Source organism: Odontesthes bonariensis, chromosome 4 (assembly GCF_027942865.1).
Source record: "Odontesthes bonariensis isolate fOdoBon6 chromosome 4, fOdoBon6.hap1, whole genome shotgun sequence".
In the NCBI taxonomy this organism is placed as follows: domain Eukaryota; kingdom Metazoa; phylum Chordata; class Actinopteri; order Atheriniformes; family Atherinopsidae; genus Odontesthes; species Odontesthes bonariensis.
In genome coordinates this window covers 29,920,618-29,938,954 of record NC_134509.1, presented here as the reverse complement: position 1 = coordinate 29,938,954, position 18,337 = coordinate 29,920,618, and the positions used below count along the sequence as shown (strand labels likewise).

The following is an 18,337-nucleotide window of genomic DNA, read 5'->3' as shown; positions in this document are numbered from 1 at the left end:
TGTCAACGCTACGAAGGCGACTGAAATCGTTGGGGTTGTACAGGAGGAAAGCCCAATCTGACCTGCTGGAAGTTGCGCTCTTCGTGCAAGAGCAACTAAACCAATATGGTGTGTTGCATGGCTACAGATTCATGCATTTGAAATGCATCCAGGCTGGCTTAGTAGTTAGTCAGTACACTGTTCGGGTCCTACTGAAGATGAGTTCGGTAAAGTTGGAAAGATATTGGCAGATTCGGACTTCCGGGATCAATAACTCAGAAGTGAGACGTTGTTAAAACACAAAACACGCATATTTTCAACCGTAGTAAGACAGACAAAGAGCTACAACCTAACTTTCATCAAAACGAGCCATCCTCGGAGCCACACTGATAACATTAGTGTTTCTGTGCAGCCGGCTGTGAGAGCAGCGAGCAGGGACCGTCTACAAAGTGCAACCCAAGAGAGACATTACAAAAAAGAATCAATAAATATTCAATAACTTCACTAGGATACAGTGTAGTGTCACCAAACTCACTACACACTTCACTGGTCAGCTACAGATTACACTACAACTCTTGCTTTGAAAGAAATTAATTGTTGTAGTACCAAGGAGGTAATGGGAGTGGTTGACCTGAGGTTTATGATACTACACTGTAATAGTTATTGAATATAATTCCTTATATTCCCCCAAACTGTGGAAAATGAATTTCTTGCAAACCAGGTGTTGTAGTGTAATCTGTAGGAGACAAGTGACATGTGTAGTGAGTTTGGTGACACAGTACTGTATCATCATGAAGTTATTGATTAATATTTCTAAGGAAAATTCCCAGAAATGATGAAAAATGATTTTTTTTTCAAAGCAAGAGTTGTAGTGTAATCTGTAGGTGACCAGTGAAGTGTGTAGTGAGTTTGGTGTACACATGTGTACACATGTGGTTCTCATGTGTTTTCGAGATCCGCGCTCTGAGTCAAGCGCAAGCAAGCAACCAAAATGGACATGGCAGCAACTTTTTATTAAGAATGTGCCTGCCCACACATTGCCTGTACTGTTTTAGCAGTGAAGAAAAAAAAACACAATTAATGGACTTGCAAGCATCTTCATCTCCTTCCCTGGGCATAGAAGACTCTGTGACATCAAGGAGGAGTTCTATAGGATTGCAGGTAAGAAGATTAAAAAAAAAAAATTACAGTTACAATTACAATGTTAACATTCAGAGTAAGATACTCATTGCATCGTATTACAGGTTTACCCAATGTCATTGGTGCAGACACATCAAAATAAGATCCCCCTCAGGTGGCCATGAGGGGGATTTTGTGAACAGGAAAAACTTCCACAGCATCAATGTACAGGTGAACATGACTTTTGATAAAGTTAATTAATGAACACTGTACATTGCCTGTGATGTGCATTAATTGGTTTAACATCTTATCATTTCAGATGGTCTGCAATGCTGACTATTTGATCAGTAATGTTGTGGCAAAGTGGCCCGGCTCGGTCCACGACTACCGAGTGTTTCGGAACTCAGAGATCTATCGGTGCCCATCACAAGGTGAGCCACAGAACCTCTATTGATAACCACTTTTAACATCATGGCTGTGTTAAGACTGTCACTACTTATGAGGTTGTGATGGTAACATTTTGTATTCACAGGTGAATTCCTGGGTGTATTGCTGGGTGACAGAGGGTACGCCTGCCAGCCTTTTCTGCTCACTCCATTTGCAGACCCTCTGGAGGCACAACTGGCATACAACCATGCCCATGCCAGAACAAGGGTAGAATGACATTTGGCCTACTGAAGGCACGCTCTCAGTGTCTGAACCACCTGAGAGTCAGCCCAGACAGGGCATGTGATATCATTGTGGCCTGTGCTGTCCTCCACAATGTGGCCTGCCTGAGAAAGGAGAGGGCCCCCAGAGTGCCAGCTCTCATAGACTGGGACATTCCTGCCATCTTCCTGGATGACGACTGTGGTCGGCTGGTCAGAGACTAATATGTGTTAAATTATTTTAATTAATATGCATGTTGATTTAAGTTGGGCCTGCAATGGCAGATGAATTTTTGTTAGGTTTTTGTGCTGTATAGGCAAGGCAATTTTATTTGTATAGGCCATTTTTACAAACAGTTTGTCTCAAACTGCATGCTTTGATTCTGTGCTTTTTGTCTTGTAGAGCACTGTGTGACTTCAGTTTTGAAAGGAGCTGATGGTTTACTTGATTTGATTCATTCTTGTTCAATAAAGGAACATCATGGTACTCTCTAATGTGTAGTTATATTTATATGGTGATGTACTTTATGTGTAGTCTGTGGGAAACTAAATTATCTAGTGGTTCATCTAAAATCATCAGTTATGTAAAATGATTGTAATTAATGATCAGAAATGTTTCAATAATGATAGTGGGTATAGTTAAATGTTTTAACAATATGTTCTAGGCAGTGGAATAAATATTGGTTTCCAATTGTGGCGACCACTGACTGAGATAAGGAATGAGATTAAATAGATCCTGGAACTTAGCCTGGTCTGGAGCAGGCTAGCTTCACAGAATAAATCTCCATGGTAACTTACGTCTGAACATATCCCACTTCCCTCTATCCCACTTTTGTGCAACTGGATCACGGATAAGTTGATCCAGGATAGCCAACATATCCCGGCTTAATCCCTTATCCTAGTTTTGTGCAACGGGCCCCTAGTTTCTGTTTCCAATTAGTTCTCAATTGTTGTTCTAATAAAAGTCTGCCTGGTTTTCTGTCAGGTCATTGTGTGTTCATGTCCTCTGTCAGTTATTAAGAAATCCAGTGCTCTTGGTTCTGATTTTTAGTTCTTGTACCTTAAGTTCATTCGCACTTGAGCTTGTTTATCTATCATAGGGCAAGAGGCAGGCTACTCACTGGATAGGTTGCCAGTCCATCACAGGGACACAGAAACAAACAAGACACACAACCATGCACGCTCACATTTACTCTTAGGGACAATTTAGAATCACCAATTAACCTAACATGCATGTTGGACAGTGGGAGGAAGCATAGATAAGGATAACACATAGATAGGGAGAACATGCAAACTCTACACAGAGGGGTCATAGCTGGGAATTGAATCCTGTTTTGAGGCAACGGTGCTAACCACCACACTACGGTGCAGCCCATTATTGAAGTTACATGTGTTCAATTTCTTGGTTAATATGCATTCAGCATGGATACTTGCACAGTTGAGTAGAGCTATGGTTACAGCTCGACTGGGCCATTTAATTAGACCACCATCATTGTATCTGTTTACATATTTGGAAGCGAAATCGAGTATGTCCAACACCACAACACTGTGGACTCAATGTTCACAACATTCTGCCACTTCCAACTTTCTTTGTGGTAGATCAACATACATGTAAATAGTGCTGAATTCACTGCACATAAGTTCTCCGGTTATTTTAATAGTGAATTTTCTCAGATGAAAGAATCACCAATCATCCATCCATCCATCCATTTTCTATACCGCTGAATCCATCGGTCGGGTTGCGGGGGGGCTGGAGCCTATCCCAGCAGTCAATGGGCAGGAGGCGGGTACACCCTGGACAGGCTGCCAGTCCATCACAGGGCCACACAGAGACGAACCAGACAAACAACCATACATGCTCACACTCACTCCTAGGGAGAATTTAGAGACACCAATTATCCTAACGTTTATGTTTTTGGACGGTGGGAGGAAGACGGAGTACCTGGAGAGAACCCACGCATACACGGGGAGAACATGCAAACTCCACACAGAAAGGCTCCAGCCAGGAGTTGAATCTGGAACCTTCTTGCTGTGAGGCGACGGTGCTAACCACCACACCACTGTGCAGCCATCATGTGGTCATAAAATCTGGATTTTACTTGACAGTCTAGAAATGCTTCAAGAAAGTTGACACTTTGTATTACATTCAGTCACAACTTCTCATGTTTAGCCACCTGACAAAATTACAAAAGAATATGTGAATGAGAGCAGCTTTATTGGAGATTTGACACTTTTTTCTCCACCCTGCTTGGAAGGCTTTCCTTCCTTAGCATAGCCCTCAACTAGGCATGTCACAATGTCCTGCAGTCAGACTTCAAAGGCTTGTGTGGACCAGGAGTAACCCTGCAGTGGATGATGTGAGCAATGAAGCTCAGAGAGATAGGTTCTCATTCTTTGATCAGCCGTATCTACTCCTCTACTCCATAAAACTGTTGTATAAACACAGAAAGGCTTCTTGACCTCATAAAAACCCATAGGACTTTCCTTGGTACTGATTCTTTTATGTCTCACACATCTCCCCACTACTATATTGACTACTGTTTCAGAGTTCTATCAAGGTGATTTTTTATTTTGTATTTAGTCCCAGGGTAATTTTAAGTAAAAAATAGATGTGATTACATGAAACACATGTCACAGCTTGATGACAGTGAGTAAACACAAAATCAACACATGATTTAATAATTCAACTAATGTATCATGACGGTCTGTATAATGCATCTTTTGATTTATAAATTAAAAATCATACATATTGCAGAATCATGTCGGTAAAGTATTATTGTTATAATTCTTAAAAATAAATGATATCATTGTAGAAATTTAGTTAGGGCTGTGGATCGATCAAGCCCACATTGTTACTGGATTGTATATTGTTGAAAGAAAGCACTAAAAGTAGACCAAATGAAGTAAAATAGTGGTAGTAATGGCTGAAATGACAGAGGCTGCTGTAGCTACGGCTGTGCTGGCAGGGGCTGCTGTAGAAACAGCTGTAGTGACGGAGGCTGCTGTTGTGACGGTTGTGGTGACAGGGGCTATTGTAGTGATGGCTATGGTGGCAGGGGCTGCTGTAGCTACAGCTGTGGTAGCAGGGGCTGCTGTAGCTTTGGCGGTGGTGGCAGGGGCTGCTGTAGCTACGACTGTGGTGGCAGGGGCTGCTGTATTGACGGCTGTGGTGACAGGGGCTGCTGTAGTGACGGCTGTGGTGACAGGGGCTGCTGTAGTGACGGCTGTGGTGGCAGGGGCTGCTGTAGTGACGGTTGTGGTGGCAGGGGCTGCTGTAGTGACGGTTGTGGTGGCAGGGGCTGCTGTAGTGACGGTTGTGGTGACAGGGGCTGCTGTAGTAGATTGTCTCACTTGTCCCACACATCTCCCCACATTTCCCACTCTGTCCACAGCAACAAGCTCCACATTCAGAAAGCAGCAGGAAGCGCTGTAGGTGACCCTTGTAATGCTCTCGCCCCCTGCTCCAACCATTTTTATTTCATTCAGAGTACCGTTTCCTTGGCTAATGGAGATGCTCTCAATGCCTGTTCCACTGATGCCATCAGTGAAATTAGCAATGAATTCCCATTGGGAGGAAGCACAGAGGGATGAAGAGGAGGGACAGATTGGTGATATGCTGACTTCCTGGCACACTGGACTGGCTATATCTGTCACCTGGAGACAAAAAATGAAGAATGGGAATGTGCAGGTTTGATCTATGGTAGATGTGAAGCAAGAAAACGGTGGCTGGGCGTAGTACAAATACAGTAATAAGTCAGACAGGCCAGTCCAGCACACTGATTTTTTCTATGATGCCATGTTGTTGTTACCAATGCAATAAGCAGCTTAGCATTGCCTTGCTGAAATATGCAAAGCCTTTCCTGTAAAAGATGACATCTGGATGGAAACATAGATTAATAAGAATCATGCCTTATTTTAGTGCCTTTCTTCATTTTTGGTTACAGAGTCTTTGAATTTTTTTCTATGATATTATGTGCTACAGATGACGGAATATTCAAAGTCAATGCAATTTTTTTTTAGGAATATTGTGCTGAAATTGCTCTACTATTTATAGATGCAGTTTTAGATTCAGGTGCATCAAACAGGCAGAGTTTTTCAGACACTTCTCCGTTTTGATTTAGTTTTTGTTAAATAATGTTGTTGTTCTTAGGTTGCACTTATTAGACCTCGTAAGGACCAGATGTTTCTTTTTATCATGTTCTGATATGTAAAGTCGTATAACTGAAAAGGTGTAATTTTTCTTTTATATGTATATTATTTTTCTCCTGGACCTGTTGCCTCCGTGACCCAGCCTTGGATAAGCGGATGAAAATGGATGTATGGATGGATGTATGTGTGTACATTGTGAATTAGATCATTGTTATCACAACAAAATCAATTGTAATATTTTCAAGCAAAGTAATGCTTGGCATAAAAAATATTATTTAAATTTTTACAAAACCACCTCTCAAGCCATTTTTCTTACCCTTTCAATCACAGAAAACCTGAGGACAGTATAGTTGATGTCAGTGGCAGCTGCATCCTGTGCCTCAATGGTGAGGGTCACATCTGTTCCAGATGCAGCGTTGGCTGGAACTGTCAAGGTCACAGTGCCGTTAGCTGTACCTCCACTGCCTGCTTCAATAGTGACAGTGTTCGGAGAAGTGGAAGCATAGCCGCGGTCGTTGTTGGCTCGAACAGTGAACGTCCCAGCTGCAGAGTCGTTAACAACTCCGTTGGTGGTTATGGCGACCGTGAAAGGGACGGAGACGCTGGAGTTGGCCTCTATACTGGTAGCACTGCTTTTGGCCTGGAAAAGCAAAGAAAACAGAGTAGGGAGTAGGGAGAGTAAAAGTGAAAGAGGAGGTTATCCCAGATAAATATTAGTATGTCATTATGTTAACAGATGTTTATATGTGTTTACATTGTATGGGAGTGTGGAAAGGTATCCCATTTGTAAGAGCTAATTTCCAAAAACCTGTGATGCTGAAAAAAGAAATTTCAGATAAAAAAAAGAATAGCATGATTGGAAAATGTTATATTTGACTAGGCATGGTACACAAACAGAATATTGTTAGATTTGCTCATTTTGAATCTGATGTCAGCAAAAAAGAATGGGACAAGAGCAATAGTAAACAGGAAAAGTTGAGTTTTCGAAACACCTGTTAAAATGTTGGAGATTTAAGTAAGTTAGGTGGCAACTGGTCAGCATGATTGGATATATATAAAAAAGCATCCCTGAGAGGCAGAGTCTCCAGGATGTTAATATAGAAAATTGATAACATTTTGAAAGACTGAGAGTGTGTACTCAATAACACTCTGAAGTAAGTTACTCACTTTATTGGCATTGTGAAATAAAGCACTGCATTTAAAAAAAAAACCCACAGGTATTATGAAAATATTCTACACTTGGTTGATCAGGAAAGATACTTCTAAATGCTAATACATAAGAAACAAAATCTTATTTAAAAAATGCAGCAGGATCTGCCTCAACAAAAAGTACAGAGAAATATCTTTAAGTTAGGAACTTGTCTGGAAACTGATCCTGAATTGTGTCTTTCAGCTGTATCTGAATGCTGATGAAATAGGATGCTTTTAGTTTGGTTTGGACAGCTTTGCTTATTTTGGCAAGATAATGCCAAACCATATTTCATATATATTACGATCACAAGGCTCTGTAATACAAATAGGCTGCTGTCAAGACCTGGCTACCCTCTGGAAACATTTAAATCAAAAGCAAAACTTTGTCTCATTTCCATTTTAAAAACTGTCAACATTTTGGTAACTGGGTTTATATTTATGATTATTTATATTTATTTATATTCATCGTCATTCCATGATTGTTGTAAAATGGTCAAAATGTTAATTATTTTCAGGTTTAATATATACACACACACATATAAATATATACATATATATAAATATATATGTATATATATATATATAGTGAAAGTTCTCACAGTGATAAAGATGGTGGAGGTCGTGATCTTTAGGGTGGACTGTCTCTGGAATGTGTTTGGTGTGGACCTGGATGTGGAGCTGCTCTCCTCCCCTTTGAGTCGAAGTACAAAAACACCTCCAGGTATTCCAGTAAAATCCGCCTGGTAAATGCCTCTTCCCACTGACTGAATAGGAAAAGAAAGATATTCTTGTATTGTCACGTCATTAAACAACAACAACCAATTTCAATTACAAGATTTTGCCAAAATAAAATTCTATGCCTGCATCTATGAAAGTATGTTGTCATTTTCTGTTTTTGGAAACCAGAAATATATTAGATAAAATTTCTTAAAAGCACACACACTGTGTCTCACTACCTTATTTTCTGGTGATTTAGCTGGCCAGCTATTTTTTTCCTCACCTTAACCAGGTATTTTATTATCTAAGGTTAAAGGGATAGTTCGCCTCTTTTGACATGAAGCTGTATGACATCCCAGAGTCCTGTGAACTCGGCTCACAGGACGCAGCGGGGGGTAAGAAAATGTTCATAAATGATATTGCTAATATGGGATGTCATACAGCTTCATTTCAAAAGAGGCGAACTATCCCTTTAACCAGGAGGCTTTGGTTCATATGTAAAACCAAAGAAACAATCTGAAAAGAGAGGAAAAAAAGGATTTTGTACATGAGTCCCATAAGTAAAAAAAGAAAAAGAAGTGTAGAATAGGTAAAGGAGGCATGTAGAAACTGCATGTATGTGTTAAAACATATAAAATGCCAACCTACTGAACTCAGTACTTGTGGTTCCCACAAACCCAGATGCTATCTCTAGTTTTAGTCTTTCTATTCATGGGCATTCTAGTATTTAAGAATTGAAAACCAGCTGCCAAAACACAGTAACAGCTGCAACCAACAGAAAATCTCTATGTGTGAATGTAAAATATAAAACATTGATGTGGAAATGTATACTCTAAAAGGACAATAGCTGCAAAGACCTCACAGATTACCAAGTGTAACATGTGACATGCCTTCAGTGATCCTTTGACCTCTGTTGGTCCTGAGCTGTCAAAAAGAATGACTTCTGTGACCCTCACTGTGTTACTGTCTGTCAAAAAGACCAAGGCGCTGACATTACCACCTGAAAGTTGTAACATGAGCAAAAGGTAGATTAGATGACAACATAATCAAGTACAGTAAGTAGTTTAGGTTTAGGTAGATCATTGTGTTTAGAGCTATTATAATTATTCAGAGATCTAAAATACAGATGACAATAACAAGTTGACAAAGTTGGCATTGAGATTGTTGTGAATAAAAGACAAGTAGTGTACTGTACGAACTAAAATGATGAAGTTCTATAATTATAAATGGTCTAACCGGCAAGTATACGTCCCTCCTTTATATTGTTCCCATGGACTCCTTCACGCTCTTCCACAAAGTAAAAAATAAAGTCCAAAGGACTTTGACCTGACAAACACACACACACACACACACACACACACACACACACACACATGAACCATAGATATTGATGATGTGTAGTGTGTAGCATTAGAAAGATAATAACTGTAAACTGTAAACAGAAATGAAAACTTGGTGGCTAAATGTTCATCATACCACTGACCTATGACCTTAACTGAGTAGGGGTTATTTGAGCCAACGCTGATTTGCCACAATCCTGTTTGGTTTTCTGTGTTGAGTTTTAAACGACGCAGGTTTCCTACTGTAATGAGGGAGAACAAAGGACCGCTGGACTGGCTGGAACTCTGAGTTAAGCCTGGAGGACAGAGAAATGTTACATGTCTTCCAGCCCAAACCAGTCTAAAGATATTGTTAGCTGGTGTAGATGCAGGATGTCAACACCTGATAAAGAAAGTAAAAACAGTAATAAACAGTGACAACAACCACCTTGGGAACTGTTAAGACTGAAGGTAAGAGATGAGGCTCCTGTGATGTAAACAATGATATTCTTTAATAAGCCATCAACCGTAAAAGTGAAATTATCGGGCCTTCCAGGGTTCTGGACGGCCTGAAAAACGGTCACCTGAAAGAGGAAGGAGGACAAAGTTTAAATTTACAGCACCATCTTTAGCCAGATACTTTTTTCTAGTTTAGGGTCGTACCACAGCACCGGCTGATGAATCCTCTATAATTCTTGTAGCCAAAAGGAGTTCTACCTTGGTGACCTCAATGGTCTGACCTCCAGAGGCTTGAGCTAGATCTTGGTACAGCTGTGCATCTGACTGAGTCAATGCACGCCGAAACACACCATGAGAGCTCCTGCGCCTGCGACGTCTGGCTGTAACATCTGTCAACATGAAAGTAACCTAAAAGTGTAACAGCAAAAAAATAAATAAAAACAACTTTAGAAATAGACTCATGATATAGTGTACAGCACAAGTAATTGTATCATTTCTTCATGGGATTTATAGAGATCAAGAGCAAAGGTGGTTAAAAACCAACTCATACCACAGACTTGGTGCTCTCTATAAGACCAATGATGGTATTTTTCAACTGGGAATCTTTCGCTGGAGCATCGGTGAAGACAAAGATCTCAGAGGATGGGGGTGCTGCTGTAAGGGCAAGCTGTTAAGCATAGACAAGACAGGAAAAAACTGTATTTATAAAAATTAGCATCGAGTAATACAATATACCCAAGAAAAGTGACATGTCATGTAATTTCTCAATTAGACTTTTTTGGACAATAGGTGGAACAGTTTCATCACAATATCTTTATATTGTAGGTTCTTGTTTTTTTTTTTTTGTTGCCAAAATCAAATTAGAATTTAATAAATAAATATCTTCTTAACACCTGCAGTCCAGACAAGCTCATCTCTGGGATGTCTCCTCCTCCGCTTGCAGTCAGCTTGTTCATGCTGTCTTTGAATTCATCTGCATTGGTTGTCACAATCGCAGGACCAAAAGCTGTACATTCAATAGACAACTAATATTAATTACAATCAAAAATGGCATTTATTCCTCAGTAATACCTCCCAGTAAATTATCGACCTGGGTCGTTGAAAGGTACCAGTATGTAGAGAGAGGGTTCCTGTAGGGTTCCTCTTTTGCTGTCAATGATGGAATTGACAACCATTTTCGCAAAAAAAATGTCAATTCCCATAGTGCCTGTGGTGTCAATGACAAAACACAGCACAGGTGACTGAAAAACGCCCATCAATCTGCAGAAACAAGAGGGAGAGAGAAATGTAATTTCTTGAGATAATCCATCTTTCCTTAGTGTTTACTTTTCATGATCACATTGCTGTATGGCTCAGAATTAAGCAGCAGCAGCACAGGAAATGTGTTTGTGAATTACAAAACAAAATCATTTTTTCCCCCACAGTACATCTGACATATACTGTACAAACTGTTCTGTTTCTTCAGTAATTGTAGTACAAAATAAAAAATCTGCCATGGAAGGTAACAGATTCATCAGTGCAGACCAGAAATGTGAAGTAACATCCCGAGAAGTTTGTAAAAGCACTCTGAGAAGCTCCAACCATCTTTGTTTCCCTACAATAAAACAACACACCACATTTCTGCGTTACTTCTCCTGACCTGTTGAATTTGGATTGAATGACCGAATATCTGTCAAACTAGAATAAAGTGAGTCCAAGCGGTTGTTATTCTTTTAATAGATATATATTGTGTACACTTACATAAAAAAACGTGCATCTTTTTTTAGAATTTCAGCCATGAAATATTTTGAATTGCTTTTTGTTCTCAGTCTGGTGCTTTCTAGATACATTGACATATCTTCATATCAAGAGCATGGATATGTTTTGTGTATAAAAGTCCAACATTAATCATTACTTGAATCAGATCTTAATGTTTTCTCTCAACTCCTGTCACAGAATATCCGAGGATACCCAGGCAAGGCACCCCAAGGAGCATCTCAGCTTTCAGTGAGGTGGAAATAAAAAATAAAAATCAAATTCACAAGAGATCCACTTCTAGTCTCTTCTAGAAGAGGGGGCTAGGACTAGAGCTGCTACTCCTTCGCACCAAAAGGAGTTAGTTGCGGAGGTTTGGGCATCTGATTAGGGTGCCACCTGGTTGCCTCTCTTTAAAGATTTTTTTGGGCACGCCCAAATGTGAGGAGGCCTTGGGTCAGAACTCTTCTTGTCTGGGAATGTGTCTGGGATCCCCCAGCAGGAGCTAGAAAGTGTGTTGGGGAAAGGGATGTCTGGTTAACTCTCCTGTTACCCCCATTGGATAAGCAGAAAAAAATGGGTAGATGGAAGCTTTAATTCAATTGCCAATTAAAATTAAACTTATTTGATGACTAATAATGGAATGTCTAATGTGGTGTTAAGATATGTGACATTAGTCCATGGTGACATCGACTGTTTAATGTGGTCAGTACTGTAAGCATGGTATTTCATCTTTTGCCAACTGCTTGATCTAACCTCATCTAAATATTAGACAGCACACATATTTTTACAAAATGTATCATTAAAATTTGTGACTGTTGTAAAACTGCTTCAACTTTTATCTGCAAGCGATGTAACAAAATATGTACAATCTGTGGTATTTTTTATGAACTCACTGAGGTCAACAAAAATAAAAAGCATTTCATACCTCAGAAAGATTCTGTTTCCCGCCACTATTCTGATGTCCTCCAGTAGCTCCAAAGTGGCATCCACAGCCATTTCGGCTGCTTTGTGATGAAGAAAACCATGGCTGGACCCAACGGCATCCTTACTGATGCCCCCTACTGGATCCTGCTTGCTGGTCTGATCAAACGACCCCCCATGGCTGCATTTACCTTAAAACAGAGAGCACCCTTTTATTTCATGACCCACAAATAGTCTCAAATATGAAAGGTGCAGTGCAAAACAACTTTTAAAATTACCTGAAGGTTTTGCTGAGGAGGTGCTGTTGAAGTAGCCTGAGGTGAGAAGACCCTGCTGCAGCAGATCAGGCAGGAGGTTGTCGTTACAGTTCTCTCCTGTACAGTTTCTACATGTCGAAGTATTTGGTTCTGTAGCAAATTTATCAAATAGAATAAATATAAACATACAAATACATTCATGAGTTCTGGTTTGAATTGACCGAAATTACGTAAAGAAGCATTCAACGACTTGTTAAATATATGTTAACTATTTATTGAAAGATGCAACCAAAACCATGAACCTTAAATGCGTGGACTATGTGTGGCGGTATAGGGAACACTTTATAGTTTGGAAAAGGGGCAAGAGAATGGAGAAATGGTCTTAATATTAGTCAAGAATTAACAAGTTTGGAGTCATTTATTATTTTAACAGTGAATCCTCTTGACACCACCGTACCGTCTACAAGGGAGAAGAAGATGGCCGACTTTACTTTGGTTGGCACTTAGCCCAGTCACTAAGGTGTGAACACACCAGGACCAAATATTAACAAAAAGTTGACAGGCTTATGCTGGCTTTCTTTGCAGGAAAAATTATTACTATGTGGTAACTTGTGCAGCGGCGGAGGTTAAAACGTCCAACGAAAAACAGACATGGAGACGAGATAAAAAATAGGGACATGCGAAAAAAACCCAAAAAAAACGCAAATCTTTCTATTACTTCATTCTGCTTTTCCGAGTTGTTAGCACCGTCGCCTCACAGCAAGAGGGTGGAGGTTCCCTTCCCAGCTGGGGCCTTTCTGTGTGGACTTTTGCATGTTCTCCCCGTGAATGTGTGGGTTCTCTCCGGGTACTCCGGCTTCCTCCCACCATCCAAAAAGATGTAGGTCAGGTTAATTGGTGACTCTAAATTGTCCCTAGGAGTGAATGTGAGCGTTTATGGTTGTGTGTCGTCTCTACGTGGCTCTGTGATGGACTGGCCACCTGTCCAGGGTGTAACCCGCCTCTCGCCCAATGACAGCTGGGATAGGCTACAGCCCCCCCCCCCGACCCTAAATTGGATTAAGCGGGTATAGAACACGGATGAATGGATGGATGGTTTTCCGAGTTTGACTCGCGAAGGCGGAGCATGATGCAGGCTTTGGCTCAACTTTCAGCCAATAATATGCCTGAAACCGTTTAGGTGTTTGCCTGGGCATTTAAAGTTGAAGTTTTAATTCTAGTGTTAAGAGTTTGATAAAATAAAGAAAACTCAATTTCACTATTCTTTTGTCTTAACACACATTTGTTCAGAGGGTTCTGAAAACACTACACCTTGTTAAGTTATAAAGGTAAAGACATGAAATAAACAACATACTCTGACTAAAATGATACGGATTACGGTTGTAGACCTTGAATACCCCTCAAATTCAGATGGATATGAATGAAAAACTGAACAATGTTATCTTCCTGCGTTTAATAATGGAGCACAAAAAGAAACAACAGGGAACATCGGTCGACAGTTACTTCATGTTTTAGGGGAATGGGGAATGGATGAATGGAGTTTCCATGTTGCTTTGCAGGTTGTGCAATAATTGCCTTTAATTGTCTTCTAAAATGCTTCAACTTGGTGTTAGTTCAGTTTAGCAATCATTGTTGTTCTGTTCTTGTTCCTTTTAGTTAGATTGCTATGCAGGATAGCAACATGAGTCGTATCCATTTTCATCACTTCCCCATTCTAAAACTGTTTGATGCACTGGTGTTTATATCATTTCTGCCATCAAAGGAGTGCCTTTCCTCAGAAGGCACTTATCCGAATATATTCCTGTAAGTTTCTACCTGAGATCGCCACAATATAAATGTCTGGTTACTGAATTAATTAAGGTTTAACTACTCAGTGCTACAGATCCTATGTGGCAATGTGGCTCCATAGCAAGATAGTAATTTTCCTAAATGATGATTTCTTTCTCATTATATCAAGTACAATCATGAGAAAGGTATCAAAATGCAGCTTGTGATATCACTGAAATCCTTAAAGAACCTGTACAAAGATATAAAACGCATTTAATATATTTTCAAAATCCAGCTGAAAGTGAATTTGAAGAAAATAGTTGGTGGAGGTGTGGTAGGTCTGTTTCTTGTCTTGCTAGAGAAAAGAAGATGGGTGTCACCTTTGATTTACATGTCAAGATAAGGAGGAAGAAACATTTGGTTTTGATTCTCCCCTGACTGTCATATAAAGGGTTCCTTTGTTTGTTCAGGGAAAGCTTCTCTGGTTGACATTAGGGCGTTAAGGATTTCCATATAAGTTATGGGACAGCTCTGGTGGGAGAGAGTCCCCCAACAGCGGTGTCTGTCTCTTCCTGGTGTGGAAATCCCCATCTGTGTCTTTGAACCAACCTTACCCAAAGATTGAGTTTACAATGTTTTTACATCCACACTTGAGTTCGCTACACATATCACAAGAATTTTGTCACACACGGAAGGGACTTTCCTACCTGCCAAGTTTTTGAGAGGTTGGTCTGGTCTGATTAACACATTGTATGGAGCATTGTTTCCAAGCTCTATCCAGTTACTGTGGCTGTAAAAGTCCTAAGTAAATAAGAAAAAAACAACTTAAGACGAAAAAGCTGACTTAACAATTATGTTTTCCTAACCCCACTCCAATCTCACCTGTAGAGTGTGAAAGACCTGTCCTAAAGCCCTTCTTGCACTATCCAAATTCCCCCTGCGAATGGAGGACTTCACAACAGCAACACCTCAATATCAAAATATAACAGTTAGACCCAGTCTGCATTAAACAGAGTATATAAAGGTAAAGACATTTGACCATGAATGGTACCAATATCTACCTATCATGGAGATCAAAATGCTTTATACAAGAACAACAGAACCAAAATTACAACTTTCCAACTTGCAACTCATTTTTTTGGCAGTCAATGTCATGAAATAGTGAATAAATTAGAACACATCAGGTGATGTTGAAAGTCATTTTATGCCATTTAGAATCAAGTAACGAGACCTTGCACTGAACTTTGACTCTAACCCTTAGAATTTGCCAGAATGTGCAGAAAATGTGAAGAAATTATAGCACAAATACTATATAGCAGCTAAACATTGTGGATCTGTATTCTCTATTGTATACATCCTGGCTTCTACAGCTCTATAGCTTCAGTATTTGACACATTGTTTTTATTTGCTATGATTAGAATGATTTGAATGACTGTTCACATCCCATTTATTTGTGCTTTATACAGTGTCCTAATCGTTTCTGGAGCAAGATTTTACACATGCAGTATATGATAAAATGATATATTATCTATTTCATTTTTCCCTCCATGATGTCTACCTGCTGTGATGACTTCCCGGCCTTTCAGAAAGGTCTCACTGTAAAAATGGTGCTCCTCGCTTTGTTGAAAATCAAAATCCACTATTGCATTGAATCTTTGCATCAGACCAATGGAATTCTGGAACAGGAGAGATGAGGAAGCATTTCCAGAAGAACAAGCCCGTTGCACTGCATCAGCTGACAAACTGTTGTCAATCTGGAGTAAAAAAAAAATATGAAAAAAAAATAAGCAGGTGCACGTTGGAAGTAAACACGATTCACTCTCGTTACTTCACTTCAGTTCACTTGCTCTTGGAATTTTTTTTTTAATTTTTACGTATAATTGATTTACCTATTTATATTTTCCATCTTTCAAAATATTCAAGGTATTTTCAACCAGACAAATGAATACTTAATGCATCGCCCTTCCCTGTTTCAGAGTGAATTTTCAACTCACATTCAGGCTGAAGTTTCGGCCCTCAGATGCAGCAATGTCTCGGCAGATCTCAGCTGTCTTTCGGAGGACTGCCATTTGTGTAATGTCAAGGTGAGAAGTGGAATTTACAGCAAAAGAGTTGAGCGACTGAAAGCTGTCGGTGAGATTCAGCAAGGACATGATCACCACTACCACCAAGAGTTTTTCTGTCTGTCTGGCAGTCATGATGGAGGAAGTTGATTTTGGATATAGCTACAAAACCTGTCAAAACCTTTGTTAAACTCTCTATTTGCCCATCTGTGTTCTGCTCTTCACATTCCCTCTCTCTCTGTTTTCAACTAAACAACCATAAACAGTTGAATGTAGTCGAGCAAAACAAACTAGATCCAAAGTAGGTGTTACCGGGAAAAAAGGAAAAACACCTGAGGAAATAGAAGAAAGCAAAATCAGTACAACATGCAGAAAGGGATGAAATGCTGTTTGCTTAGATTTTAAATTTAACAGTGAAATAAAGTGTTGGAGCTACATGACATTCTGAGAAAATTCCAAAATTCCAATTTGTTTGACTTGCTGTTGATATGTTAAGGATAACATAGACACAGTAGTTATTTTTGTGTCAAATATTAATTGATTGATTGATAGATTTTTATTTTCGAACATGTATAAAAAAGAAAATGTATGTAACTATTTGTACATACAAAAGAAAGAAAAAGAGAAATTAAAAAAATAAAAAATAAGCATATCATAATGTAATCAGAATTGTTCATTCTAACTAAGGGACCCCTGAACAACATGTGGGTTGGGTTCATACAAGGACGGACATAGTTATTTCTGTTGGGGTCAATTCTGAAATTTTGGGCAGTTTGGCTTCCAAACAGGAATTATGTTGATAATGTCAATCTTATGCCATCCATATATTCTAGAATAATTCAATTATCTTGATATCTGATTCTTCTTGTACAATTGTGTAATTACTAAATTAGCAATTTCCCAATGGCTCTTTTTGACTCAAAATGATTTTGGATGATTTTGGAGAACAGTTTCTATCCTAAGGCTATCAGGCTCCAAAATAGACTATATTGCACTCTCATCACTTACACACTCAACCCTTACACTTATACTTTACACACTTTATACTTTACACATGCCTACCTCCACTGCTGTTTGCACTGCAACCTGCTATATTGCACAACATTGTATTTTTTATTTTTCCTTATATTATAGGTTAGTATAGGTCTTAGATTAGCATAGGCTATTATGTGTATTATATGTTCAGTATAGCTCTTGTAATTAGCGTTAAAATGTATTGTATATTGTAGTATCCACATTGCTTATCTATCTATTGTTACTGTCTTGTAAATATTCTTGGTAGAGTACTTGACATGACATGTTACGGCATGTTATGTCTTGTTATGGTAGCTGCTGTACTTTGTCCTGTCCTAAGAATTTCAGTGCCCAGTCCGACTCTGTTGTTCTGTGTATCTGACAATAAAAGACTTGACTTGACTGGATCAACAACATCTCATCAGCTCCTAAGCTATTCAGGTTAATGAAAATATATGTTTAGCCTGCTATGAAAGACACTGACTTATCAAACATATTTAAGATATATACAGACATACAATACCAGTTAAACATTTTTTATGGAATCAATATAGCAAAACAACTAAAATGGTCACAAATGTTACAATATGTAACGCCACTATTCTTATGTCTTACCTGTGTGTTCTGCTCTTTCACAATCCAGTATTATTCACCTGTTGGAACCTTTCGAGTGTTACTGTTTATAGCTTCGAGCAAAATGACTGAAACTCTGTCCAACGGGATTTCTCATGCAATGAAAAGCGCATCACTCGAGTGTGTATTTTAAGACACAGTCTGTGTGACTCATTTGGTTTTCATCACATCCTTTGAATTTCTTGAGAAGCCATATCACAAATTCCATCAAGGAAGTCTTACGCAAACTGCTTTCGTACAGGTCAGTGTGTGAACATGAGTGTGCTTTTTTAAAACATTAATAACACATTAAAACAAATATGAAGTTTACGTATGTTTAGTTAGCATGGGGAGTAAATCAGTATATCCTGTTAGTTCTGAATTTA

At 39.2% G+C, this 18,337-nt stretch overlaps 1 protein-coding gene across 2 annotated transcripts; it reads right to left on the bottom strand.

Annotated features, from left to right (window-relative positions):
- Positions 1-973: 973 nt before the first annotated feature.
- Positions 974-18,104, bottom strand: LOC142378904 (von Willebrand factor A domain-containing protein 7-like). Of its 2 annotated transcripts, none has more exons than XM_075463880.1 (18): positions 17,955-18,104; positions 16,257-16,657; positions 15,821-16,016; positions 15,145-15,230; positions 14,970-15,063; positions 12,517-12,645; positions 12,243-12,429; positions 10,671-10,840; positions 10,474-10,586; positions 10,131-10,247; positions 9,785-9,988; positions 9,570-9,705; positions 9,286-9,438; positions 9,039-9,128; positions 8,689-8,802; positions 7,685-7,845; positions 6,211-6,534; positions 974-5,399 (listed from the first exon to the last, which is right to left on the bottom strand). In XM_075463880.1, the coding sequence occupies exons 2-18, from the start codon at positions 16,458-16,460 to the stop codon at positions 4,629-4,631; spliced, it is 3,249 nt and encodes a 1,082-aa protein (XP_075319995.1). In that variant the 5' UTR covers positions 16,461-16,657; positions 17,955-18,104; the 3' UTR covers positions 974-4,628. The 2 variants fall into 2 exon arrangements, with proteins under 2 accessions (XP_075319995.1, XP_075319996.1); XM_075463881.1 differs by having other exon boundaries at positions 9,839-9,988.
- Between the last annotated feature and the right edge of the window lie 233 nt (positions 18,105-18,337).